General features: G+C 53.0%; 1 protein-coding gene across 1 annotated transcript in view; it reads left to right on the forward strand.

Moving 5' to 3' along the window:
• The window catches only part of hspg2 (heparan sulfate proteoglycan 2), a 643,156-nt gene that overhangs the window by 350,912 nt on the left and 264,279 nt on the right, over positions 1-27,965 (forward strand). The window contains 6 exon segments of the mRNA XM_070860710.1: positions 9,749-9,841; positions 11,097-11,180; positions 11,838-12,068; positions 15,491-15,604; positions 24,028-24,155; positions 24,906-24,992. Of these exon segments, the coding sequence (XP_070716811.1) occupies positions 9,749-9,841; positions 11,097-11,180; positions 11,838-12,068; positions 15,491-15,604; positions 24,028-24,155; positions 24,906-24,992 (737 nt within the window).

Below are 27,965 nucleotides of genomic sequence, written 5' to 3' on the forward strand. Positions count from 1 at the left end.
TTTTAGCCAAACCCACCCGGTGGGTGACCCAAGGGTTATACCCGGCCCCGATTGAAGTCAACACAGAGTAACCTCAGCTGGAGTGTGAAATTGCAGCTGACCTGGGGTTAAGTTAAAATTGCCCCCATGTCTTAGCATGTGGCCACTATTTTGACCCATGCAAGTCCTCCTTATAGGATCTTGGACCAAGAAGTGAAGCAGGAATGTGGGTGCTGAGCCAGTTGTAGTGTTGCCTGATGGTGTCGTGGCCCAGCCGCCTGGGGCAAGTTGCTTTTTTGGTGAAGCATTGGATGGTATGGGAGAGGTGATGCATTGCATTGTGGAAGATTGGAAGTGGGGTATCCAGGATGATCAGTGTCTCGTTTTCCAATAGCGGCCTTTGAAATTTCTAACCTCTTTCCCTGGGCCCCATTATCGTCGCTTCCAAAACCAACCTAAATCAAAGTCTGCCTCGACTCCTGCACTGGGAACAGAGTCTGTTCAGAAACTGCATTAGGATTTACTGTTTGTGGAGACACAAGTTCATTGTTTGGTCTTTGCTGAGAGTCGTTCGAAACATCAAGTGATGGGTTGTGGTCTCCATCAATCCATCCCAGGCCCTCCGGGAGCAGAGTTGTTCAGTGTCTTGTCATCCCATCAGTTGAGGAAAATGAAATGCACTATAATCAGATCGAGTACTTTTCCCATAACTGCGTGTGGCTAACACATCAGAATGACAGTGAAGATGTGATTGCCAATGGATCTGACAAATCAGACCAATATCTCTGCAAATAGATTCAACTGTTTATATTTACCAACCAATTTAGAAAGGAATGCTAACGAATGAGTGGCAGCAGTCAAACAATGAACAGGACCAGACTCTGCCAACTATCTCACATAATCTACAGATACATGCCTGATTATACCCGGGTAATGGGCCACGGGTATATAGGAAATGATGGAAGAAAAATAACATGACATCTTTTGCTCAATGAAGTAATAACTGAAAGGATACGGCTGTCAGGAAAGATTGAGCAGGCTGGGCCTCTTTTCTGCAAAAGAGAAGAGCAGATAGAGGAGTTTACAATTATAAACATAGGAACAGGAGTAGGCCATTCATAGAAACATAGAAAGTAGGTGCAGGAGTAGGCCATTTGGCCCTTCGAGCCTGCACCACTATTCAATAAGATCATGGCTGATCATGCATCTTCAGCACCCCATTGCTGCTTTCTCTCCATACCCCTTGATCCCTTTGGCCATAAGGGCCACATCAAACTCCCTTTTGAATATATCTAACGAACTGGCCACAACAACTTTCTGCGGTAGAGAATTCCACAGGTTCACAATTCTCTTGAGTGAAGAAGTTTCTCCTCATCTCGGTCCGAAATGGCTTACCCCTTATCATAGAAACATAGAAAATAGGTGCAGGAGTAGGCCATTCGGCCCTTCGAGCCTGCACCGCCATTCAATGAGTTCATGGCTGAACATGCAACTTCAGTACCCCATTCCTGCTTTCTCGCCATACCCCTTGATCCCCCTAGTAGTAAGGACTACATCTAACTCCTTTTTGAATATATTTAGTGAATTGGCCTCAACACCTTTCTGTGGTAAAGAATTCCACAGGTTCATCACTCTCTGGGTGAAGAAGTTTCTCCTCATCTCGGTCCTAAATGGCTTACCCCTTGTCCATAGACTGTGACCCCTGGTTCTAGACTTCCCCAACATTGGGAACATTCTTCCTACATCTAACCTGTCTAAACCCATCAGAATTTTAAACGTTTCTATGAGATCCCCTCTCATTCTTCCGAACTCCTGCCTTTTTTAAAAAGTGGGGTGACATTGGCTACCCTCCACTCAATAGGAACTGATCCAGAGTCTATGGAATGTTGGAAAATGACTGTCAATGCATCCGCTATTTCCAAGGCCACCTCCTTAAGTACTCTGGGATGCAGTCCATCAGGCCTGGGGATTTATCGGCCTTCAATCCCATCAATTTCCCCAACACAATTTCCCAACTAATAAGGATTTCCCTCAGTTCCTCCTTCTTACTAGACCCTCTGACCCCTTTTATATCCGGAAGGTTGTTTGTGTCCTCCTTAGTGAATACCGAACCAAAGTACTTGTTCAATTGGTCTGCCATTTCTTTGTTCCCCGTTATGACTTCCCCTGATTCTGACTGCAGAGGACCTACGTTTGTCTTTACTAACCTTTTTCTCTTTACATATCTATAGAAACTTTTGCAGTCCGCCTTAATGTTCCCTGCAAGCTTCCTCTCGTACTCTATTTTCCCTGCCCTAATCAAACCCTTTGTCCTCCTCTGCTGAGTTCTAAATGTCTCCCAGTCCCCGGGTTCACTGCTATTTCTGGCCATTTGTATGCCACTTCCTTGGCTTTAATACTATCCCTGATTTCCCTTGATAGCCATGATTGAACCACCTTCCCTTTTTTATTTTTACGCCAGACAGGGATGTACAATTGTTGTAGTTCATCTATGCAGTCTCTAAATGTCTGCCATTGCCCATCCACAGTCAACCCCTTAAGTATCATTCGCCAATCTATCCTAGCCAATTCACGCCTCATACCTTCAAAGTTACCCTTCTTTAAGTTCTGGACCATGGTCTCTGAATTAACTGTTTCATTCTCCATCCTAATGTAGAATTCCACCATATTATGGTCACTCTTTCCCAAGGGGCCTCGCACAACGACTGTGACCCCTGGTTCTGGACTTCCACAACATCAGGAACATTCTTCCTGCATCTGAACTGTCCAATCCCGTCAGAATTTTATATGTTTCTATGAGATCCCCTCTCATCCTTCTAAATTCCAGTGAATATAAGCCTAGTCGATCCAGTCTTTCTTCATATGTCAGTCCTGCCATCCTGGGAATCAGTCTGGTGAACCTTCGCTGCACTCCCTCAATAGCAAGAATGTCCTTCCTCAGATTAGGAGACCAAAACTGTACACAATACTCGAGGTGTGGTCTCACCAAAGCCGTGCACAACTGCAGTAAGACCTCCCTGCTCCTATACTCAAATCCTCTCGCTATGAAGGCCAACATGACATTTGCCGCCTTCACCGCCTACTTTCAATGACTGATGTACCATGACACCCAGGTCTCGTTGCAGCTCCCCTTTTCCAAATCTGTCGCCATTCAGATAATATTCTGCCTCCCTGTTTTTGCCCCCAAAGTGGATAACCTCACATTTATCCACATTATACTGCATCTGCCATGCATTTGCCCACTCACCAAACCTGTCCAAGTCACCCTGCAGCCTCTTAGCATCCTCCTCACAGTTCACACCACCACCCAGCTTAGTGTAATTTGAAAACTTGGAGATATTACATTCAATTCCTTCGTCTAAATCATTAATGTATATTGTAAATAGCTGGGGTCCCAGCACTGATCCTTGCGGTACCCCACTAGTCACTGCCTGCCATTCTGAAAATGACCCGTTTATTCCTACTCTTTGCTTCCTGTCCGCCAACCAGTTCTCAGTCCCATGTGCTTTAATTTTGCACACTAATCTCTTGTGTGGGACCTTGTCAAAAGCCTTTTGAAAGTCCAAATACACCACATCTACTGGTTCTCCCTTGTCCACTCTACTAGTTACATACTCAAAAAATTCTAGATTTGTCAAGCATGATTTCCCTTTCCTAAATCCATGCTGACTTGGACCGATCCTGTAACTGCTTTCCAAATGCACTGCTATTACGTCTTTAATAATTGATTCTAACATTTTCCCTACTACCGATGTCAGGCTAACCGGTCTATAATTCCCTGTTTTTTTCTCTCCCTCCTTTTTTAAAAAGTGGGGTTACATTAGCTACCCTCCAATCGATAGGAACTGATCCAGAATTTATAGAATGTTGGAAAATTACCACCAATGCATCCACTATTTCTAGGGCCACTTCCTTAAATACTCTGAGATGCAAACTATCAGGCCCCGGGGATTTATCGGCCTTCAATTCCATTAATTTCCCTAACACAATTTCCTGACTAATAAGGATTTCCTTCAGTTCCTCCTTCCCGTTAGACCCTCGGTCCCCTAGTATTTCCGGAAGTTCCTTAGTGAAGACAGAACCAAAGTATTTGTTCAATTGGTTTGCCATTTCTTTGTTCCCCATTATAAATTCACCTGAATCTGACTGCAAGGGACCTACGTTTGTCTTCATTAATCTTTTTCTCTTCACATATCTATAGAAGCTTTTGCAGTCAGTTTTTATGTTCCCTGCAAGCTTCCCCTCATACTCTATTTTCCCCCTCCTAATTAAACCCTTTGTCCTTCTCTGCTGAATTCTGAATTTCTCCCAGTCCTCAGGTTTGCTGCTTTTTCTGGCCAATTTATATGCCTCTTCCTTGGATTTAATACTATCCCTAATTTCCCTTGTTAGCCACGGTTGAGCCACCTTCCCCGTTTTATTTTTACTCCAGACAGGGATGTACAATTGTTGAAGTTCATCCATGTGATCTTTAAATGTTTGCCATTGCCTATCCACTGTCAACCCTTTGAGTATCACTCGCCAGTCTATCCTAGCCAATTCACATTTCATATCATCGAAGTTACCTTTCCTTAAGTTCAGGACCCTAGTCTCTGAATTAACTGTGTCACTCTCCATCTTAATAAAGAATTCTACCATATTGTGGTCACTCTTCCCCAAGGGGCCCCGCCCAACAAGATTGCTAATTAATCCCATTCAAATAGATCGTGGCTGATCTGGATCTTAACTCCATCCACCTGCTTTGCTCCATATCCCTCAGTACCCTCGCCCAACACAAATCTATCTCTCTCAGTTTTGAAATGTTTACTTGACCCCCAGCCTCAAGCCCCAAGTTGCAGAGTTCCACGGTCCTTTGTGTGGTGTTTTCTCACACCCCCGGGAGGCGTGCTCTGATAGGATTGTGCCCTCCTGATCGGAACTCTCGCGTCAGAGCTTCGATTAGGGTGCAATTGGACAAACTGATTCCACTTGTGGCTGATTCACAGAAAGGGGCAAAATATAAGATCGTCACTAACAGATCAAATACAAATGAAGGAGGAATTTCCTTAGATAGAGAATGTGGAACTCCCTGTCATATGGAATGGTTGAATCAGACATAGAAACATAGAAATTTACAACGCAGAAGGAGGCCATTTCGGCCCATCATGTTCGCGACAGCCGACAAAGAGTCGCACGGCCCTCGGTCAGCAGCCCTGAAGGTTACATATAAACCTATGAACAATGGCGGAAAGTTAAAGAGCACCCAGCCCAACCAGTCCGCCTCACACAACTGCGACCCCCCTTATACTGAAACATTCTACACTCCACCCCAACCGGAGCCATGTGATCTCCTGGGAGAGGCAAAAAAAACTGATAAAAACCCAGGCCAATTGGGGGAAAAAATCTGGGAAAATTCTTCTCCGACTCAACCAGGTGATCGAAACTAGTCCAGGTGATCGAAACTAGTCCAGGAGATCACTCTGGCCGTAGATTCCCTGTAGTACTTACCATCGTATCTGCGCCAACCAACAAGAGGTTATCCAGCCTAATCCCATTTACTAGCTCTAGGTCCGTAACCCTGCAGGTTACGCACTTCAAGTGCCCATCCAAGCACCTTTTAAATGTGGTGAGGGTTTCTGCCTCTACCACCCTTCCAGGCAGTGAGTTCCAGACCCCCACAACCCTCTGCGTGAAGAAGCTTCCCCTCAAATCGCCTCTAAACCTTCCACCAACCACCTCAAACCTATGCCCCCTTATAATTGACCCCTCCACCAAGGGAAATAGTTCCTTGCTATCCACTTTATCCAGGCCCCTCAAAATTTTATACACCTCAACGAGGTCTCCCCTCAGCCTCCTCTGTTCCAAGGAGAACAAACCCAGCCTATCCAGTTTGTCCTCATATCTAAGATTCTCCATTCCAGGCAGCATCCTCGTAAATCTCCTCTCCACCCTCTCCAGTGACCAGAACTGCACGCAGTATTCCAGCTGTGGCCTAACCAGTGTATAATACAATTTAAGCATAACCTCACTGCTCTTGTATTCAACGCCTCAGCCAATAAAGGCAAGCATTCCGTATATATTCTTAACCATCTTATCCACCTGGCCTGCTACTTTCAGGGATCTGTGGACAAGTTCTCCAAGGTCCCTTTGTTCTTCTACTCTTCTAAGTGGCCTACCATTTAATGTGTATTCCCTTTCCATATTAGCCCTCCCCAAGTGCATTACCACACACTTCTCTGAATTAAATTCCATTTGCCATTGCTCTGCCCACCTGACCAGTAGATTGATATCCTCCTGCAGTCCATGACTTTCCTCTTCATTATCAACCACACAGCCAATTTTAGTGTCATCTGCAAACTTCTTAATCATAATCCCTGTATTCAAATCTAGATCATTATATATATCACAAAAAGCAAGGGACCCAGTACTGAGCCCTGCGGAACCTCACTGGATACAGCCTTCCAGTCACAAAAACATCCATCAACCATTACCCTTTGCTTCCTACCTCTGAGCCAGTTTTGGATCCAACTTGCCACTTTGCCCTGGATCCCATGGATTTTTACCTTAACGATCAGTCTACCATGTGGGACCTTATCGAATGCTTTGCTAAAATCCATATATACTACATCATACGCACTACCCTCATCGACCCTCCTGGTTACCTCCGACTATTGCTGATGGTGTTAGAACAGAACAGGTGCTGGATCAATGCCCATGTTGTGCCGCTCAAAAACTCCCAATTTTAAGAGGAGGCTTGAAGCATACAAGATATGTGAGTATACCTTAAGGGAGTAGCGAGGGGCTGATGTGGAGCAGTGATCTGTTGGGCCGAGTGACCTGATTCAGTGCTGTCAATTTTAAGTCATCCTATGGCAGCCTAACCTCAGTGGTGGGAAAATTATTGGAAAATAACCTGAAAGACAAGATAGATCTACATTTGGAAAGGCAAGGATTAAATAGGGACAGCCAGCGTGGATTTGTTAAGGGAAGATCGTGTTTGACGAACCTGATTGAGGAAGTAACCAAGAGGGTCGATGAGGGTAGTGCGTACGATGTAGTATATATAGACTTTAGCAAGGCTTTTGATAAGGTCCAGCATGGTAGACTGGTCATGAAGGTTAAAGCTCATGGGATCCAGGGCAAAGTGGCAAGTTGGATCCAAAATTGGCTTGGAGCTAGGAAGCAAAGGGCAATGATTGATGGATGTTTTTGTGACGGAAGGATGTTTCCAGTGGGGTTCCGCAGGGCTCAGTGCTGGGTCCCTTGCTTTTTTGTGGCATATATCAACGATTTAGATTTGAATATAGGGAGTATGATTAAGAAGTTTGCAGATGATACTAAAATTGGCTGTGTGGTTGATAATGAAGAGGAAAGTCATGGGCTGCAGGAGGATATCAATCTACTGGTCAGGTGGGCAGAGCAGTGGCAAATGGAATTTAATTCAGAGAAGTGTGAGATGATGCACTTTGGGAGGGCTAATAAGGAAAGGGTATACACATTAAGGGATCGGGTAATAGTGTATAGTAAGAGTCTATTTCCATTGGTGGAGGGGTCTATTACGAGTTGGTATAGTTCTAAAGGTTGGTGGAAGGTTTAGAGGGGATTTGAGGGGGGCTTCTTTACGCAGAGGGTTGTGGGGATCTGGAACTCGCTACCTAGAAGAGTGGTGGATGCAGAAACCCTCATCACTTTTAAGAGATGGTTGGATGTGCACTTAAAGTGCAGTAACCTGCAGGGTTACGGACCTCGAGCTGGTAATTGGGATTAGACTGGATGACCTTTTGTTGGACGGAGCATATAATGGTAAGTACTGCAGGGAATAGAATTTGGCCAGGGTGATCTCCTGGACTAATTTTGATCGCCTGGATGGGTCGGAGAGGAATTTTCCCAGATTTTTTCTCCCTAAATTGGCCTGGGTTTTTCTGGTTTTTTGCCTCTCCCAGGAGACCACATGGCTCCGGTTGGGGTGGAGTGTGGAATGTTTCAGTATAAGGGGTGTCACAGTTGTGGTGAGGCGGACTGGTTGGGCTGGGTGCTCTTTGCCTTTCTGTCATTGTTCATAGGTTTATATGTAACCTTTAGGCCTGCTGACCAAGGGCCGTGTGGCTCTTTGTCGGCCTTGTGGACATGATGGGTCAAATGACCGCCTCCTGCGCTGTAAATTTCTATGTTTCTTTGTAACGAAGAACTGTATTTGTCTGATTTAGCACCTCCTAATCCTAAAGGGAGATGTGAGTACGTTTACAGATATTTTGCATATAAATACTGATCCAAGGGAACTTAAGAACAAATATTTTGTGTAGAGTTCAGTGGTGTCTGGAATGGTGCAACTCTGGGTTTTCGGGTGGTTTGCGACCGGGTTTTCGCTGCGTTTTGACCCTCTGCGGAGAAAACACGATCGCTAAGCCCGGGCGCGATCCTCGGCTCCTTGTTTGCGGCGGCGATGGGACATACTGCCGGGGAGAGCTGCGCCAATGTGTAACGATGCAGTTTGTGTTACCGTCCGAGTTTCAGCTCTCACCCGACCCGTACGCCATGCTCAGAACAGTCCAACTCTGCCGGCAGCAGTAAGTTGGAAAACCTGCAAAAAAAGGTAAGTTACAGTTTTTATTTATTTTTTTGCAGCGATTTGTTAGCTAAGGGTCTTGGTAATGTTGTTTGAAAGTTTTTTTAAATTTTTGTTTTTCCTCTCTCGCAGCGCTCCCGACCCCACACTAACATTGGCGAGGATCGCGGTTTGCACCGCAAGTAATAGTGCAACGCCTCCCTTTGACCCAAAGGCTGAACGTTCAGCCTAACATTGGTAACGCAGCGATAACCGTAATTTTCACGTATCGCTTGCGTTTTCGCTCCAAAACCCGAAAATCCAGCCCATAGTTTAGTTGTTTGGGTGATGTTCTTGGCCAAAGCCGCTCGATGGGCCTCGAGGCAGAAGGGCAGGCTCACCATGAGAGAGTACCGAGGTTTAATGGACACTGCACTACCTGTGCAATCAATGCTGCCAGTCACGCTCAGTTCCACAGAGCAGCTTGTTCTGCCCTCGGGCCGGTGGAGATGTAGGGTGGTGAGGAGACCTCGTGGGATGATAGCCGCACTGTCTCAGCATGATGATTATGTAACACCCACTAACATGGCCCTGTTGTTTGTGGCTCCAACCAATAATGAAATCCTTTAATCATGTCCCTCTATAAACACTGCAACATACTTAGGATATGGATGTCTACATTTAGCTACGTTGATTTGAATTGTCAGGAAATCTAAATAAATATCTGGTATTTTAATGTTTATCGGTCATTCCTCCAGCCTCTGTCCCTGGGGCATGTCTGCTTCCAACACCCAGGTCTGTCTGTCTGCTGTCCCAATGGCAGACACTGAAGCTTGTCCGCTCTATCCTCTCCTGGGCTCTCGCCACGATGCCCCCCTGCCCCGCCCCAGGCGCTCCATTTCCTGGCCGCGCATTCGAGTCTGTGCTAGGCTGCTCCACTCCCCATATTCTCGGCCCATGTCCTAGACTAACTGTCAGCCGTGCGACACGAGAGTTTTTAGAAATAGAAACTTTAAGTGAAGTATTGGAACCTTGTCGTTTTATAACTCCAGGTTTCTGAAAAATAAATGCAATCTATAAATTGTTGATTTTAGTCACCTTGAGCATTATATTTTTGCAGGTACCTACTTGGCCATTGTGTTAAGTCCGAGTGTGCCGGTGATATTTGTTCTCCTGCGGTGCTGATAATCCACCTGTGACGTCAGTACGAAGCATTCTTGTCATTGTTTTTGTTGTTCTCCACAGGTGACCTCTTATGGCGGGCTCCTCCGCTACACGCTGTCCTACGATGCAGGGTTCCGGGGTGCTATCGTACCTGACGCTGACGTACAGATCATCGTAAGTGCCTGCACTCAGCCATCTGACACTCCCCTTGGGTCTGCAGGAACCATGTGTTGACTCTGAATTCCCACCAACTAGTTTCATGTTATCCTGGAACTCCCTCCCTAACAGCACTGTGGGAGCACCTTCACCACACGGACTGCAGCGGTTCGAGAAGGCAGCTCACCACCACCTTCTCAAGGGGCAATTAGGGGCGGGCAATAAATGCTGGCCTTGCCAGCGACGCCCACATCCCGTGAATGAATAAAGCATTGAAGGAGCACATGCATGTTGAGAGATAAGTGCAGAACCTACCGGCCACCGGGGGTGTTGGCATTGTGCAGCATGGGTGCATTGCAGTGACTTGTTGTGTCTTGTGTGTGTGAGACCAGGTTTTCAGTTGCCCTTGAATGTACGCCCTACTGAGGTATGGCGGGGGGTGGAGGGGGTTATGAGGGGCAGTGAAAGAGCTGAGAGTCCGGATGGGGAGTTAATGTGGAACAGGTTGACAGGCAGAAATCTGTGACACAGAATCTTGGGCCATCTATCCAGTGCATCGTTGTCTTACTATACCAGATTCTTCTCTGCCTCTGCTCCCTGATAGTGCACATAGTGTTCTCTGATCCACACACGCTGCCAGGAAGGATGCACCTCGATGCCCCGGGGAGAGTACCCTGAATGAACAATTCCCCTACACAGCAATACATCCATTGTGCCAGCCATTGGGAGTGGGCGAGATTCACGTCATTTGCCCACACAAGGTGCCTTTCACTTTCACTATAATCCTCTGCCTCGCTCTGCCCGCGACAAAGGTCGACCAGTATTCAAATTATTTTTGTAGCTGTATAAAAGCTGAAATAGAGTTTGTCCCTAATGCAGCCACTTAGCTTTATGTAAACAAGACCCTTGAAATTTGAGCCACTGGTTGGATAATGTACACCCCCTCAATGGTCCCCCTCACTATTTTGGGCCGTGCATTACTTAAGTTTGAAGGGACATATTTAAATTTGGTGAAGTTCTTGGGAAAACCCACTCCACGACTTCAGTTGTGTTCTTTGGGCTGTTGAAGGGATTCAGTACTGTAACAGCATTGTCTGCGGCACAGAGACCTTTCTCCTAATTCAGGTTTGCTGGTTTATATTTAAAGTATGAAAAGAATATTATACAATCCTTTTTCTGTGAGTGCTTATCGGATTGGACTTTCTCTAAGCTTAGGATGTTCAGATCTGCCGATTGTTTATCTGAAAATGTTTTTCTTTGTGTGATCTTTCAGGGTAATGACATCACCTTGGTGACCTATCACCAGCACCAGCTGCAGCCCCGAGACACGCAGGCCTTCAAGGTCATGTTCAAGGAGGTAAAGGCTTCCATTTTGAGTATTCCATTGCTATATTCCTGCACTAAATACCTTTGCTAATGGTGAAATGCAGCCATTAGTATCTTGAAGATGAGTCACGTTATAGGAATGGGGAAGGGAATATCTGAAGTTACATTGCGTAGTAAGAACGGACATTTGTGGCATGAGAAAGGTGAGCTGATACAACAAGCCTGCCCCTTTGCAATGGATTAACCCAACTACTAACCTTCTCATCATATCCTTATGTCCCTTTGTTGTCGGAAACACATTCAATTCCCTCCCAGTCCCATTGATACGGCTGGTGTCAGTGCCCTTGCCTGGTAACTTACAGCAAAGGATACTTGCTCTTCGGGTGAAAAGATTCTGCCCAATTTCTCCTAACTCCTAATTATGGACCTTGGTCCACGGATAATTGACTCCTTTGCCGTGTTGTGTAAAAATTGATCAGTGTGGTGGGCGGGGCAGTGTGGGCGGGGCAGTGTGGACGGGCGGGGCAGTGTGGGTGGGGCAGTGTGGGCGGGTGGGGCAGTGTGGTGGGCGGGGCAGTGTGGGCGATGGTCAATGCGGACGGACGGTGAGCCCGGCGGTCAGTGTGGACGGTGATCAGTACGGTGACTCAGGAGTCAGACACAATATGAATCTGTTCTTCTCTTTCAGCAACTGTGGAAGCGTCCTGATGGTCAGCAGGCCACCCGGGAACATCTGCTGATGGTCCTCGCTGACTTGGATGAAGTTCTGATCCGTGCCACCTACTCGACCGACATGATCTCCGCCAGCCTGTCCGACGTGAGCATGGAGATTGCCGTGCCCTTCTACACCACCCTGGGACCGGCACTGCGGGTGGAGGAATGTCACTGCCCCATGGCTTACCAAGGCTTGTCTTGTCAGGTGACTACAGCCACTTTGGCCCATGTTTGGTCCTTGTAACTGCAACTTACTGTAAGGTGCTCAGCAACAACTTGCATTTATATCGTGCCTTTAATGTAGTAAAAGGGCCCAAGGTGCTTCACAGCATCATTATCAAGCACAATTTGGGACCGAGCAACAAAAGGAGAAATTAGGGCAGGTGACCAACAGCTTGGTCAAAGACATTAAAGGTTTTAAAGAGCATCTTAAAGGAGGAAAGCGAGATAGAGAGGCGGGAAGGTTTAGGCAGGGAGTTCCAGAGCTTGGGGCCCAGGCAGCTGAAGGCACGGCCACCAATTGTGGAGCGATTATAATCAGGGATGCTCAGGAGGGCAGAATTAGAGGGAAAAAACCTTAAAAAACTCACAAACATTCCCAAAACATTGCCCACGCCGCCACATCACAAATCAATTTAATAAACATTAAAAGAACAAACACTGGTACTTACCGTCCTCACCGCCAATGGCGGGGCTGGACCGCTCTGGTTTCCCAGGGGTCACTGCGAGGCGTGATTCTAGGCGGACAGGTCGGGTTCAAGTCAAAGGTCGAACGGTGTTGCAACCAAAGGCGTCGCCCCACCGGCCCCGCCCTCCCCGGCCCCGCCCTACCCGGCGGTGCTGCTCAGTGCTGCAGCTCACCCAACCCGAAGCTCCCGACCGGTCGCAGGACAACTCACTGCCCCATTTCACACTGCTCCGGGGCGAAACCTGGAGCACAAAGGTCTGGAAAATCCAGCCTTAATGCCTTCAGTAAAGCGATAAGTCCTGCACAGTCATCCACTCCGCAGTTGAACATAAGAAATAGGAGCAGGAGTCGGCCATCTGGCCCCTTGAGCCTGCTCCGCCATTCAATAAGACCATGGCAGATCTGATCATGGACTCAGCTCCAATTGCCCCCCCGCCCCCCCCACTTCCCATAACCCTTTATTCCCTCATCACTCAAAAATCTGTCGATCTCAGCCTTAAATATATTCAATGACCCAGCCTCCACAGCTCTCTGGGGCAGAGAATTCCACAGATTTACATCCCTCTGAGAGAAGAAATTCCTCCTCATCTCAGTTTTAAATGAGTGGACCCTTATTCTAAGACTATGTCCCCTAGTTTTAGTTTCCCCTACGAGTGGAAATATTCTCTCTGCATCCACCTTGTCGAGCCCCCTCAGTATCTTATATGTTTCGATAAGATCACCTCTCATTATTCTGAACAATGAGTATAGGCCCAACCTGCTCAACCCATCTTCATAAATCAACCCCCTCATCTCCGGAATCAACCTAGTGAACCTTCTCTGAACTGCCTCCAATGTAAGTATATCCTTCCTTAAATACGGAGACCAAAACTGTACGCAGTACTCCAGGTGTGGCCTCACCAATACCCTGTACAATTGTAGCAGGACTTCTCTGCTTTTATACTCTATCCCCCTTGCAATAAAGGCCAACATTCCATTTGCCTTCCTGATCACTTGCTGTACCTGCATACTAACTTTTTGTGTTTCATGCACAAGGACCCCCAGGTCCCTCTGTATTGCAGCACTTTGCAATTTTTCTCCATTTTAATTATAATTTGATTTTTTATTTTTTCTGCCAAAGTGGATAACCTCACATTTTCCCACATTATACTCCATCTCCCAAATTTTTGCCCACTCACTTATCCTGTCTATATCCCTTTGCAGATTTTTTATGTCCCCCTCACAATTTGCTTTCCCACCCATCTTTGTATCATCAGCAAACTTGGCTACATTACACTCGGTCCCTTCATCCAAGTCATTAATATAGATTGTAAATAGTTGAGGACCCAGCACTGATCCCTGTGGCACCTCACCAGTCACAGTTTGCCAACCAGAAAATGACCCATTTATCCCGACTCTCTGTTTCTCCAACCCTGTGAACTTTTATCTTGTGCAGTAATCTTTTATGTGGCACCTTATCGAATGCATTCTGGAAATCCAAATACACCACATCTACTGGTTCCCCCTTATTCACCCTGCTCGCTACATCCTCAAAGAACTCCAGCAAATTTGTCAAACATGATTTTCCCTTCATAAAACCATGCTGACTCTGCCGGATTGAATTATGTTTATTCCAAATGTCCTGCTACTACTTCCTTAATAATGGACTCCAGCATTTTCCCAACGACAGATATTAGGCTAACTGGTCTATAGTTTCCTGCTTTTTGTCTGCCTCCTTTTTTAAATAGGGGCATTACATTTGTAGTTTTCCAATCTGCTGGGACTGTCTCAGAATCCAGGGAATTTTGGTAAATTACAGCCAATGCATCCACTATCTCTACAGCCCCTTATTTTAAGATTCTAGGAAGTCAGCCATCAGGTCCAGGGGACTTGTCCACCTTTAGTCCCATTATTTACCGAGTACTACTTCTTTAGTGATAGTGATTGTATTAAGTTCCTCCCTCCCTATAACCCCTTGATTATCCACTATTCGGATGCTTTTAGTGTCTTCTACCATGAAAACCGATACAAAATAGTTGTTCAAAGTCTCTGCCATTTCCCTGTTCGCCATTATTAATTCCCCAGTCTCATCCTCTAGGGGACCAACACTTATAGCGGGAGATCTGGGCATCCACTGATGGAGGGTTACAGGTGCAACCTTTGTGAAGTGAGGTTGCTGCAGCTGTGCTTAAAGCCTGGTGTTCCCACCCATGCCTGCCACGAGTAGGCTGGGTACTCTACAGTGAGAGGCAGCCCTCAGCACCTGACTGGTCATCGGGAGTAACCCTGGATGATGGGTGTTGGAGGGATGTTCAGCCGGCTCTCCCGTACAATACGTTGGTTTATAATTCTCGTTACTGCAGCAGGTTACACGGCATAAGGTGCATTGCAAAACCTGTGGTGGACTGAATGATGCAATGTGTTCACCTCCGATTGTTTCTTCAATACCACTCAGCACTTTGCCTCACGTCTGACGTTGTATGAAGATAAAAACCCAAATCAGTGAACATTGTGAAGAGGGGAGAATTTGTTTTCTTTACGCAGTGAGTGGTTAGGATCTGGAATGCACGGCCTGCAAGGGCAGGGGAGGCCGATTCACTAAAAACTTTGCAAAGGAAATTGGATAAATACTAGAAAGGAAGATTTTGCGGTGTGTGGAAACAACGGGGGCAGTGGGACTAATCAGATTGCTCTCTCAAAGAGCCGACACAGACACGATGGGCCGAATGGCCTCCTGTGTTGTATGATTCTGTAAACCAATTAAAGACTTCTGTACACTGTACTCTGAGTTCTTTAGGTTGGAGATGTTGATTTGGACCTAGGACTGCTGGTGTTGGGTTCTGACCAAGGTGGCTCATGGGATTAGCGAGTAATGTTCATTTCTGATGTCTGCTCGGGAACACATTCCAATGCAAATAGGACAATGTGTGAATCTGTGTGCTGTCTTGTTTCTGCCCTAGGACTGTGCTGCCGGTTACACGCGGACTGGAGGAGGCCTGTATCTGGGACACTGCAAGACGTGTGAATGCAGTGGACACTCCGCCACCTGCCATCCAGAGACGGGCCTCTGCTCGGTACGTCGCTCCACAATCCACTAATTGAGCAAAGCTTGAGCAGTATTGGAATGTCTCCCCTCAGTCCTGCTCTCTGGGTATCCCTGCTCCATGTTTGTTGGAGCAAGTTCCCATTTACAAAGGCATTTTAAGGTTGCCACGGAGTCATTTGGCAAAGAGTTGCAAAGCGTGAGAAGTAAAAGATGGCCCATTCACAGGGAGAGTTTGATGCCTGCAGCACAATCACTCAAGTGTTCATTCTTCAAAGTGTTTCCGCTGTCGGAAACCTGTGCACGCTCTCCCAGAGTCTCTGCTCGTCGAGTCAGTGCACACAGACACTCTGGATTTGATCCCAGCCTGAGCTGGTCCCAGCGGGTGACCGCACCCCCTGGCGGCAGAGCAGACCCCTCCATTGCTGACAATCTGACAGGCTGCATTCACACTTGCTGAGTCGTTATTTAGCTGAGGCATTGATGTTCACAGATAGCATTTCAATAATAGTGTTGAACATTTTGATGGGTTTTGACAGAGTAAATGAGGAGAACCTGTCCCCAGTGACAGGAGGTTCCACAGCCAGAGGTCACAGATTTAAGATCATTGGCAAAAGAAGCAGAGGGGAGATTTTTTCATGCAGCGAGTTATGATCTGGAATGTGCTGCCTGGAAGGGCGGTAGAGTAAGATTCATAGTAACTTTCGAAAGGGAATTGGATAAATATTTGAAAAGGAAGATTTTGCAGGGTGACGGGGAAAGAGTGGGGGAGTGGGGTGAATCGGATCGCTCTCTCACAGAGCCGGCTCAGGCTCGATGGGCCGAATGGCCTCCTGTGTTGTACGATTCCATCAACTGGAGTAATGGGGTGGAAGGAGGTGTGTAAGGGTGACGGCGGGGTTTATATTCTGGCCGATGGTGAGAAAGCAATGGCTTGTCAGCCTTTGCACACTGTGTGTGAGATACCGATCTGAAATTAGTGCTAATCATCTGACTCAATCTTACAGACCCAGGGTTGAGATATTTTACCGCACAGTGCCTGGTATGTGTGGGATGCAGCAGAATAATTCAGTGTGTGGTGTTGGGAAGCTTGGCGACAACACGGCGGCTCGAGCCGGTGTGATTGCACAGTGTCGTTCCATTCGATTGTAAACCCAGCTTTCCCAACATCGCAGCTTCCAAATCAACACATTAATCACACAGCGTACAGATTAACTCCAGAGCCTTTCCCGGTGCAATTTGCATCCTATTCCCTGGCACAGGAAGTGTCGGGGCTGTGCCCGGTGATCTGCATATCACAGAGTTTCTAGGTTTGGATCACAATGTGCTGAAACATGATCGAAACCACTGACAATGTGCATGTGAAATAAACACTGGGCATTCTTCACACACACTCTACTTGCCTGATGTTTTGTAAACTGATGTATATATAAAAAGGCATTGTTTGATCTGCATTTCCAATTCACTTTGTTGCTCTCATTAATATGGACATTTGTGAACAGCTGAACCTTTTGTGAAGAATAAAGTTTTAAACGTTCTTTGTTACCCTGGGAGGCAGATCCAAAGCACACATCCCATCTAGGCCCAGTGACCCACACTGAGCCCGTGCTGGGGGTGGGGGGGCAGGGTGTGTGGGGCCCAGTGCGGGGGGCAGGGTCCAGTGAGGGGGGCGGGGGGGAAAGAGGGTGGGCAGGGCCCAGTGAGAGGGGTGGAGGAGTGCGGGGGAGGAGGGGGATGTGCGGGGGCAGGGCAGGGCCGGGCCCAGTGAGGGGGTGGGGGGGAGGGGGCAGGGCAGGGCCGGGCCCAGTGAGGGGGTGGGGGGGAGGGCAGGGCCTAGTGAGGGCGGGGGGGAGGGCAGGGCCTAGTGAGGGGATGGAGGAGTGCGGGGGGGGGGGGGGGGGGGAGGGCAGGACCCAGTGAGCGTGGAGGTTGGCAGGGAGTGAGGGCCCAGTGAGGGGGGCACCACTCTGTCAGTAACACTGGGGGTGACAACGGTGGGGTAACCCCCAGCTGTACACAGTGGGTTTGCCTTCCTTGAGAGAACATTTGGAACTTTACACCACCCGATGGGCCCATTCACGGGGCAAAGCCAACCTCTGTCAATGTCAGCACTGAATCTAACACCCGGAGACATCATGGGGGTGAAATTCATCCTGGGCAGTGGCACATAACCAGCAAATAGAGAATCAGCAGCTTGTTTCTGATCCATCGCCCACAGCTCCATCCCACACAGCATCATCGCTCGCATCGCCCCCAGCTCCATCACATCGCCCCCAGCTCCATCACATCGCCCCCAGCCCCATCGCCCCCAACTCCATCACACCGCCCCCAGCTCCATCACATCGCCCCCAGCGCCATCGCCCCCAGCTCCATCACACCGCCCCCAGCGCCATCGCCCCCAACTCCATCGCCCCCAGCTCCATCACATCGCCCCCAGCGCCATCGCCCCCAGCGCCATCACATCGCCCCCAGCTCCATCGCCCCCAGCTCCATCACATCGCCCCCAGCGCCATCGCCCCCAGCTCCATCACATCGCCCCCAGCGCCATCGCCCCCAGCTCCATCACATCGCCCCCAACTCCATCGCCCCCAGCTCCATCACATCGCCCCCAGCGCCATCGCCCCCAGCGCCATCACATCGCCCCCAGCGCCATCGCCCCCAGCTCCATCACACCGCCCCCAGCTCCATCGCCCCCAGCTCCATCACACCGCCCCCAGCGCCATCACATCGCCCCCAGCTCCATCACACCGCCCCCAGCGCCATCACATCGCCCCCAGCTCCATCACATCGCCCCCAGCGCCATCGCCCCCAACTCCATCGCCCCCAGCTCCATCACATCGCCCCCAGCGCCATCGCCCCCAGCGCCATCACATCGCCCCCAGCTCCATCGCCCCCAGCTCCATCACATCGCCCCCAGCGCCATCGCCCCCAACTCCATCGCCCCCAGCTCCATCACATCGCCCCCAGCGCCATCGCCCCCAGCGCCATCACATCGCCCCCAGCTCCATCACATCGCCCCCAGCTCCATCACACCGCCCCCAGCTCCATCACATCGCCCCCAGCTCCATCACATCGCCCCCAGCTCCATCGCCCCCAGCTCCATCACATCGCCCCCAGCTCCATCACACCGCCCCCAGCGCCATCACATCGCCCCCAGCGCCATCGCCCCCAGCTCCATCACATCGCCCCCAGCGCCATCACATCGCCCACAGCGCCATCACATCGCCCCCAGCTCCATCACATCGCCCCCAGCGCCATCGCCCCCAGCTCCATCACATCGCCCCCAGCTCCATCGCCCCCAACTCCTTCGCCCCCAGCTCCATCACATCGCCCCCAGCTCCATCACATCGCCCCCAGCTCCATCACATCGCCCCCAGCGCCATCGCCCCCAGCTCCATCACATCGCCCCCAGCTCCATCACACCGCCCCCAGCTCCATCACACCGCCCCCAGCTCCATCACACCGCCCCCAGCTCCATCACATCGCCCCCAGCGCCATCACATCGCCCCCAGCTCCATCACATCGCCCCCAGCTCCATCACACCACCCCCAGCTCCATCACATCGCCCCCAGCTCCATCACATCGCCCCCAGCTCCATCACATCGCCCCCAGCGCCATCACATCGCCCCCAGCGCCATCACATCGCCCCCAGCTCCATCACATAGCCCCCAGCTCCATCACATCACCCCCAGCTCCATCACATCGCCCCCAGCTCCATCACACCGCCCCCAGCGCCATCGCCCCCAGCGCCATCGCCCCCAGCTCCATCGCCCCCAGCTCCATCACATCGCCCCCAGCTCCATCACATCGCCCCCAGCTCCATCACATCGCCCCCAGGGCCATCACATCGCCCCCAGCTCCATCACATCGCCCCCAGCTCCATCACATCGCCCCCAGCTCCATCACATCGCCCCCAGCTCCATCACATCGCCCACAGCGCCATCACATCGCCCCCAGCTCCATCACATCGCCCCCAGCGCCATCGCCCCCAGCTCCATCACATCGCCCCCAGCTCCATCGCCCCCAACTCCTTCGCCCCCAGCTCCATCACACCGCCCCCAGCGCCATCGCCCCCAGCGCCATCGCCCCCAGCTCCATCGCCCCCAGCTCCATCACATCGCCCCCAGCTCCATCACATCGCCCCCAGCTCCATCACATCGCCCCCAGCTCCATCACATCGCCCACAGCTCCATCACATCGCCCCCAGCTCCATCACATCGCCCCCAGCTCCATCACATCGCCCCCAGCTCCATCACATCGCCCCCAGCTCCATCACATCGCCCCCAGCTCCATCACACCGCCCCCAGCTCCATCACATCGCCCCCAGCTCCATCACATCGCCCCCAGCTCCATCACATCGCCCCCAGCTCCATCACATCGCCCCCAGCTCCATCACATCGCCCCCAGCTCCATCACATCGCCCCCAGCTCCATCACATCGCCCCCAGCTCCATCACATCGCCCCCAGCTCCATCACATCGCCCCCAGCTCCATCACATCGCCCCCAGCTCCATCACATCGCCCCCAGCTCCATCACATCGCCCCCAGCTCCATCACATCGCCCCCAGCTCCATCACATCGCCCCCAGCTCCATCACACCGCCCCCAGCTCCATCACATCGCCCCCAGCTCCATCACATCGCCCCCAGCTCCATCACATCGCCCCCAGCTCCATCACATCGCCCCCAGCTCCATCACATCGCCCCCAGCTCCATCACATCGCCCCCAGCGCCATCACATCGCCACCAGCGCCATCCCCCACAGCCCCATCCCCCACAGCCCCATCCCCCACAGCCCCATCCCCCACAGCCCCATCCCCCACAGCCCCATCCCCCACAGCGCCATCCCCCACAGCGCCATCCGCCACAGCTCCATCGCCCACAGCGCCATCCCCCACAGACCCCACAGCCCCATCCCCCACAGCTCCATCGCCCACAGCTCCATCGCCCACAGCCCCATCGCCCACAGCCCCATCCCCCACAGCCCCATCCCCCACAGACCCCACAGCGCCATCCGCCACAGCTCCATCGCCCACAGCCCCATCCCCCACAGCCCCATCCCCCACAGACCCCACAGCGCCATCCCCCACAGCCCCATCCCCCACAGCCCCATCCCCCACAGACCCCACAGCGCCATCCCCCACAGCCCCATCCCCCACAGCCCCATCCCCCACAGACCCCACAGCGCCATCCCCCACAGCCCCATCCCCCACAGCCCCATCCCCCACAGACCCCACAGCGCCATCCCCCACAGCCCCATCCCCCACAGCCCCATCCCCCACAGACCCCACAGCGCCATCCCCCACAGCCCCATCCCCCACAGCCCCATCCCCCACAGACCCCACAGCGCCATCCCCCACAGCGCCATCCGCCACAGCGCCATCCCCCACAGACCCCACAGCGCCATCGCCCACAGCTCCATCGCCCACAGCTCCATCGCCCACAGCTCCATCGCCCACAGCTCCATCGCCCACAGCTCCATCCCCCACAGCGCCATCCCCCACAGCGCCATCCCCCAAAGCCCCATCCCCCACAGCGCCATCGCCCACAGCCCCATCCCCCACAGCTCCATCGCCCACAGCCCCATCCCCCACAGCCCCATCCCCCACAGCCCCATCCCCCACAGCGCCATCGCCCACAGCTCCATCGCCCACAGCTCCATCGCCCACAGCCCCATCCCCCACAGCCCCATCCCCCACAGCCCCATCCCCCACAGCCCCATCCCCCACAGCCCCATCCCCCACAGCCCCATCCCCCACAGCCCCATCCCCCACAGCCCCATCCCCCACAGCCCCATCGCCCACAGCCCCATCCCCCACAGCTCCATCGCCCACAGCCCCATCGCCCACAGCCCCATCCCCCACAGCCCCATCCCCCACAGCCCCATCCCCCACAGCCCCATCCCCCACAGCCCCATCCCCCACAGCTCCATCGCCCACAGCGCCATCCCCCACAGCCCCATCCCCCACAGCCCCATCCCCCACAGCCCCATCCCCCACAGCCCCATCCCCCATAGCCCCATCCCCCACAGCCCCATCCCCCACAGCCCCATCCCCCACAGCCCCATCCCCCACAGCTCCATCCCCCACAGCCCCATCGCCCACAGCCCCATCCCCCACAGCCCCATCCCCCACAGCCCCATCCCCCACAGCCCCATCCCCCACAGCCCCATCCCCCACAGCCCCATCGCCCACAGCGCCATCCCCCACAGCCCCATCCCCCACAGCCCCATCCCCCACAGCCCCATCCCCCACAGCTCCATCGCCCACAGCTCCATCGCCCACAGCCCCATCGCCCACAGCTCCATCGCCCACAGCTCCATCGCCCACAGCCCCATCGCCCACAGCTCCATCCCCCACAGCCCCATCCCCCACAGCCCCATCCCCCACAGCCCCATCCCCCACAGCGCCATCCGCCACAGCCCCATCCCCCACAGCCCCATCCCCCACAGCCCCATCCCCCACAGCCCCATCCCCCACAGCCCCATCCCCCACAGCCCCATCCCCCACAGCCCCATCCCCCACAGCCCCATCCCCCACAGCCCCATCCCCCACAGCGCCATCCGCCACAGCCCCATCCCCCACAGCGCCATCCGCCACAGCCCCATCCCCCACAGCCCCATCCCCCACAGCCCCATCCCCCACAGCCCCATCCCCCACAGCCCCATCCCCCACAGCTCCATCCCCCACAGCCCCATCGCCCACAGCTCCATCGCCCACAGCTCCATCGCCCACAGCTCCATCGCCCACAGCTCCATCGCCCACAGCGCCATCCCCCACAGACCCCACAGCCCCATCCCCCACAGCGCCATCCCCCACAGCCCCATCGCCCACAGCTCCATCCCCCACAGCTCCATCCCACACAGCGCCATCCCCCACAGCCCCATCGCCCACAGCTCCATCCCCCACAGCTCCATCCCCCACAGCCCCATCCCCCACAGCTCCATCGCCCACAGCGCCATCCCCCACAGCCCCATCCCCCACAGCCCCATCCCCCACAGCCCCATCCCCCACAGCTCCATCGCCCACAGCGCCATCCCCCACAGACCCCACAGCCCCATCCCCCACAGCTCCATCGCCCACAGCGCCATCCCCCACAGACCCCACAGCCCCATCCCCCACAGCCCCATCCCCCACAGCCCCATCCCCCACAGCCCCATCCCCCACAGCCCCATCCCCCACAGCTCCATCGCCCACAGCCCCATCCCCCACAGCCCCATCCCCCACAGCTCCATCCCCCACAGCCCCATCCCCCACAGCCCCATCCCCCACAGCCCCATCCTCCACAGCTCCATCGCCCACAGCTCCATCGCCCACAGCTCCATCCCCCACAGCCCCATCCCCCACAGCGCCATCCCCCACAGCGCCATCCCCCACAGCGCCATCCCCCACAGCTCCATCCCCCACAGCGCCATCCCCCACAGCTCCATCCCCCACAGCCCCATCCCCCACAGCTCCATCCCCCACAGCTCCATCCCCCACAGCTCCATCTCCCACAGCTCCATCCCCCACAGCCCCATCCCCCACAGCCCCATCCCCCACAGCCCCATCCCCCACAGCTCCATCCCCCACAGCCCCATCCCCCACAGCTCCATCCCCCACAGCCCCATCCCCCACAGCCCCATCCCCCACAGCTCCATCCCCCACAGCTCCATCCCCCACAGCGCCATCCCCCACAGCTCCATCCCCCACAGCCCCATCCCCCACAGCTCCATCGCCCACAGCTCCATCGCCCACAGCGCCATCGCCCACAGCTCCATCGCCCACAGCCCCATCGCCCACAGCTCCATCGCCCACAGCTCCATCGCCCACAGCGCCATCCCCCACAGACCCCACAGCTCCATCGCCCACAGCCCCCACAGCTCCATCCCCCATAGCTCCATCGCCCACAGCCCCCACAGCTCCATCCCCCACAGCTCCATCGCCCACAGCCCCATCGCCCACAGCTCCATCGCCCACAGCTCCATCGCCCACAGCGCCATCCCCCACAGACCCCACAGCTCCATCGCCCACAGCCCCCACAGCTCCATCCCCCATAGCTCCATCGCCCACAGCCCCCACAGCTCCATCCCCCACAGCTCCATCCCCCACAGCTCCATCCCCCACAGCCCCATCCCCCACAGCTCCATCCCCCACAGCTCCATCCCCCACAGCCCCATCCCCCACAGCCCCATCCCCCACAGCTCCATCCCCCACAGCGCCATCGCCCAAAAGAAATTTCATCCTCCATTAATTTATTCTTGGCACAAGATGAGTTGCTTACGTGTTTACAACGGGTAGTGGGAACAAGTTGAGATGGTGAATTACAAGAAGTATGTAACACTGCTTGAAAGTGTGTTAAACTGGGTGATTTATTTTACGATACACCTTGATACTGATACGCTGATAAACCCCAGTAACAACCCTGGTACAGAGCGTGCTTAACTAAAGCAAGATTTGTTTTAAATCTCTTAAACAGAACTGTTTGCATAACACGGCTGGGGAGTTCTGTGAGCAGTGTGCCCCTGGATATTACGGTGATGCCACAGCTGGTACCCCCGAGGATTGCCAACCTTGTGCCTGCCCACTGACAATCCAGGAAAACCAGTAAGTTACCGACACTGCAAAAGCCTGTGCATTGTGCTACACCAGGTCACTTGTTGCTCAGTGCGCTGTGTAAGATTAGTAACGTTGTTCTGCATCCTCGTGCAGTTTGAGGTATAACCTTCAACTGAACCCATTGTTTTTTCACTGATGCCACTGGGTCCTAAGCTCCTGATCTCGGCCATGTCACCACTCTGAGAATTGCTGGGCTTGAGAATGAGCCAGTGGTTCGAAACGTTGACTGCTGTTTTTCCATGATGCTACCTGTTTCTGTTTTGGGACTCTCCGTACGCTGTGACGATGGTGAGACACTAAGTGAAGCCCCTCGCAGCCCTGCAGAGCGGCAGTAAGAGCTGTCGGAGATGCATTGGTTGTCAGAGGGCCATTGGGAATGTCCCAGCTGCGCTGTCATTCTTCCTGACAGTAACCTTGTCAAAGGTGTGTGGCAATATCCTGTGGGTCCTTGTAGTTGTAATGAGGGCGCTGAGCACCTCGAGGCTCGTCGCCGAGAGCATGCAGAAACCGAGCGCAGGCAGCGGAAGGAGCGTGCGGCAAACCAGACTCCCCTCCCATATTTTCCTCCAACGACTCTGTCCTACCTGTGACAGGGACTGTAATAGAGTGGAAGCAAGTCTTCCTCGATTCCGAGGGACTGCCTATGATGATGATGGTGTCTCTGTGTCGAATCGTCTGGGCTGACATCTTTGTAACTCGCTAAGTTTCTAAAAGTGTGTGTTACTTTGTGTCTTCCAGGTTTTCATCCAGCTGTGAGAGTTATGGAGTAGGTGGGTACAGGTGTAGTGCTTGTCTCCCTGGGTACACGGGCCAGTACTGCGAACGGTAAGTGCATCTCATCACTCGCAGACGTTCCTCGGGGTAAAATCATCAAAAGTAGGAAGTTAGCACAGGGTTCTGGGCAATCTTCTGCCCGTCCCCTGAGTTACAAGGGCTGATGTTCATGACCTTGGCTCCGGAACATGCCAACTTCCCGAGTGCAAAGATCAGGAAACAGTGGGCAGAGACCACATTTTTTCCCAGGATATAGGCACCCCCTCCCCAATGGAGATGGGAGGCAGAGCAGTCAGTGGGCACAAGCCCAACACTGCCATGCTGACAAGGTGGGCAGTGCTGCCAGACCTCCTGCCTCCGTTTGCTGATCATGTGCCCGTGGGGTGTGCGGGTACTGAGCGGCCCCAGGGTAAGGTTACAGTGTCCCAGTGGGTATTGTGGCCTGCACCTGCTTTCTCTCTCTCTCTCTCTATCCTGCCCCCTTGTCCGGACCAAGGCCTGGCACAGGGACAAGCCTGCACTGAGCGTTTCTCCAAACCGTTACCGGCCCTGGACAGGAAATCCAGATATCCCCTCAGCCTGGCCAGGCGCTGCTCACTTTGGGTTTGCTGATCCCGGCCTGTGCTTGGGGAGAAGAGCAGGAAAATCGGCCCTCCAGTCTCCGGTGAGCATGCTTGATTTCGTAAAGTCATCTTACATTTTCTGATATTTTCTGGGACAGTTGGGTAGAAATGACCTTACTGGGTTAGTGCTTGTGTCACACTCGTGCAGAGAGGAGCTTGCGACGTGTCACACTCGTGCAGAGAGGAGCTTGCGACGTGTCACACTCGTGCAGAGAGGAGCTTGCTACGTGTCACACTCGTGCAGAGAGGAGCTTGCTACGTGTCACATTCGTGCAGAGAGGAGCTTGCGACGTGTCACACTCGTGCAGAGAGGAGCTTGCTACGTGTCACACTCGTGCAGAGAGGAGCTTGCTACGTGTCACACTCATGCAGAGAGGAGCTTGCTACGTGTCACACTGGTGCAGAGAGGAGCTTGCTACGTGTCACACTCGTGCAGAGAGGAGCTTGCTACATGTCACACTCGTGCAGAGAGGAGCTTGCTACGTGTCAGACTAGTGCAGAGAGGAGCTTGCTACGTGTCACACTCGTGCAGAGAGGAGCTTGCTGCGTGTCACACTTGTGCAGAGAGGAGCTTGCTGCGTGTCACACTTGTGCAGAGAGGAGCTTGCTGCGTGTCACACTCGTGCAGAGAGGAGCTTGCTGCGTGTCACACTCGTGCAGAGAGGAGCTTGCTGCGTGTCACACTCGTGCAGAGAGGAGCTTGCTGCGTGTCACACTCGTGCAGAGAGGAGCTTGCTACGTGTCACACTTGTGCACAGAGGAGCTTGCTACGTGTTACACGAGTGCAGAAAGGAGCTTGCTACGTGTCAGACTAGTGCAGAGAGGGGCTTGCTACGTGTCACATTAGTGCAGAGAGGGGCTTGCTACGTGTCACACTCGTGCAGAGGAGCTTGCTACGTGTCACACTCGTGCAGAGAGGAGCTTGCTACATGTTAGACTAGTGCACAGAGGAGCTAGGTACGTGTTAGACTAGTGCACAGAGGAGCTAGGAACGTGTCAGACTAGTGCAGAGAGGAGCTTGCTACGTGTCACACTGGTGCAGAGAGGAGCTTGCTACGTATCAGACTCGTGCAGAGAGGAGCTTGCTACGTGTCACACTAGTGCAGAGAGGAGCTTGCTACGTATTAGACTCGTGCAGAGAGGAGCTTGCTACATGTCACACTGGTGCAGAGAGGAGCTTGCTACGTGTCACATTGGTGCAGAGAGGAGCTTGCTACGTGTCACACTCGTGCAGAGAGGAGCTTGCTACGTATTAGACTCGTGCAGAGAGGAGCTTGCTACGTGTCAGACTAGTGCAGAGAGGAGCTTGCTACGTGTCACACTGGTGCAGAGAGGAGCTTGCTGCGTATCAGACTCGTGCAGAGAGGAGCTTGCTACGTGTCACACTAGTGCAGAGAGGAGCTTGCTACGTATTAGACTCGTGCAGAGAGGAGCTTGCTACATGTCACACTGGTGCAGAGAGGAGCTTGCTACGTGTCACACTGGTGCAGAGAGGAGCTTGCTACGTGTCACACTCGTGCAGAGAGGAGCTTGCTACGTGTCACACTAGTGCAGAGAGGAGCTTGCTACGTGTCACACTAGTGCAGAGAGGAGCTTGCTACGTGTCACACTGGTGCAGAGAGGAGCTTGCTACGTGTTAGACTAGTGCAGAGAGGAGCTTGCTACGTGTCACACTCGTGCAGAGAGGAGCTTGCTACGTGTCACACTCGTGCAGAGAGGAGCTTGCTACGTGTCACACTCGTGCAGAGAGGAGCGTGCTACGTGTCACACTCGTGCAGAGAGGAGCTTGCTACGTGTTAGACTAGTGCAGAGAGGAGCTTGCTACGTGTCAGACTAGTGCAGAGAGGAGCTTGCTACGTGTCACACTGGTGCAGAGAGGAGCTTGCTACGTATCAGACTCGTGCAGAGAGGAGCTTGCTACGTGTCACACTAGTGCAGAGAGGAGCTTGCTACGTATTAGTCTCGTGCAGAGAGGAGCTTGCTACGTGTCACACTGGTGCAGAGAGGAGCTAGGTACGTGTCACACTTGTGCAGAGAGGAGCTTGCTATGTGTCACACTGGTGCAGAGAGGAGTTTGCTACGTGTCACACTAGTGCAGAGAGGAGCTTGCTACATGTCACACTAGTGCAGAGAGGAGCTTGCTACGTGTCACACTGGTGCAGAGAGGAGCTTGCTACGTGTCACACTCGTGCAGAGAGGAGCTTGCTACGTGTCACACTCGTGCAGAGAGGAGCTTGCTACGTGTCACACTCGTGCAGAGAGGAGCTTGCTACGTGTCACACTCGTGCAGAGAGGAGCTTGCTACGTGTTAGACTAGTGCAGAGAGGAGCTTGCTACGTGTCAGACTAGTGCAGAGAGGAGCTTGCTACGTGTCACACTGGTGCAGAGAGGAGCTTGCTAC

The sequence above is a fragment of the Pristiophorus japonicus genome, chromosome 18 (assembly GCF_044704955.1).
Source record: "Pristiophorus japonicus isolate sPriJap1 chromosome 18, sPriJap1.hap1, whole genome shotgun sequence".
Taxonomy (NCBI): domain Eukaryota; kingdom Metazoa; phylum Chordata; class Chondrichthyes; family Pristiophoridae; genus Pristiophorus; species Pristiophorus japonicus.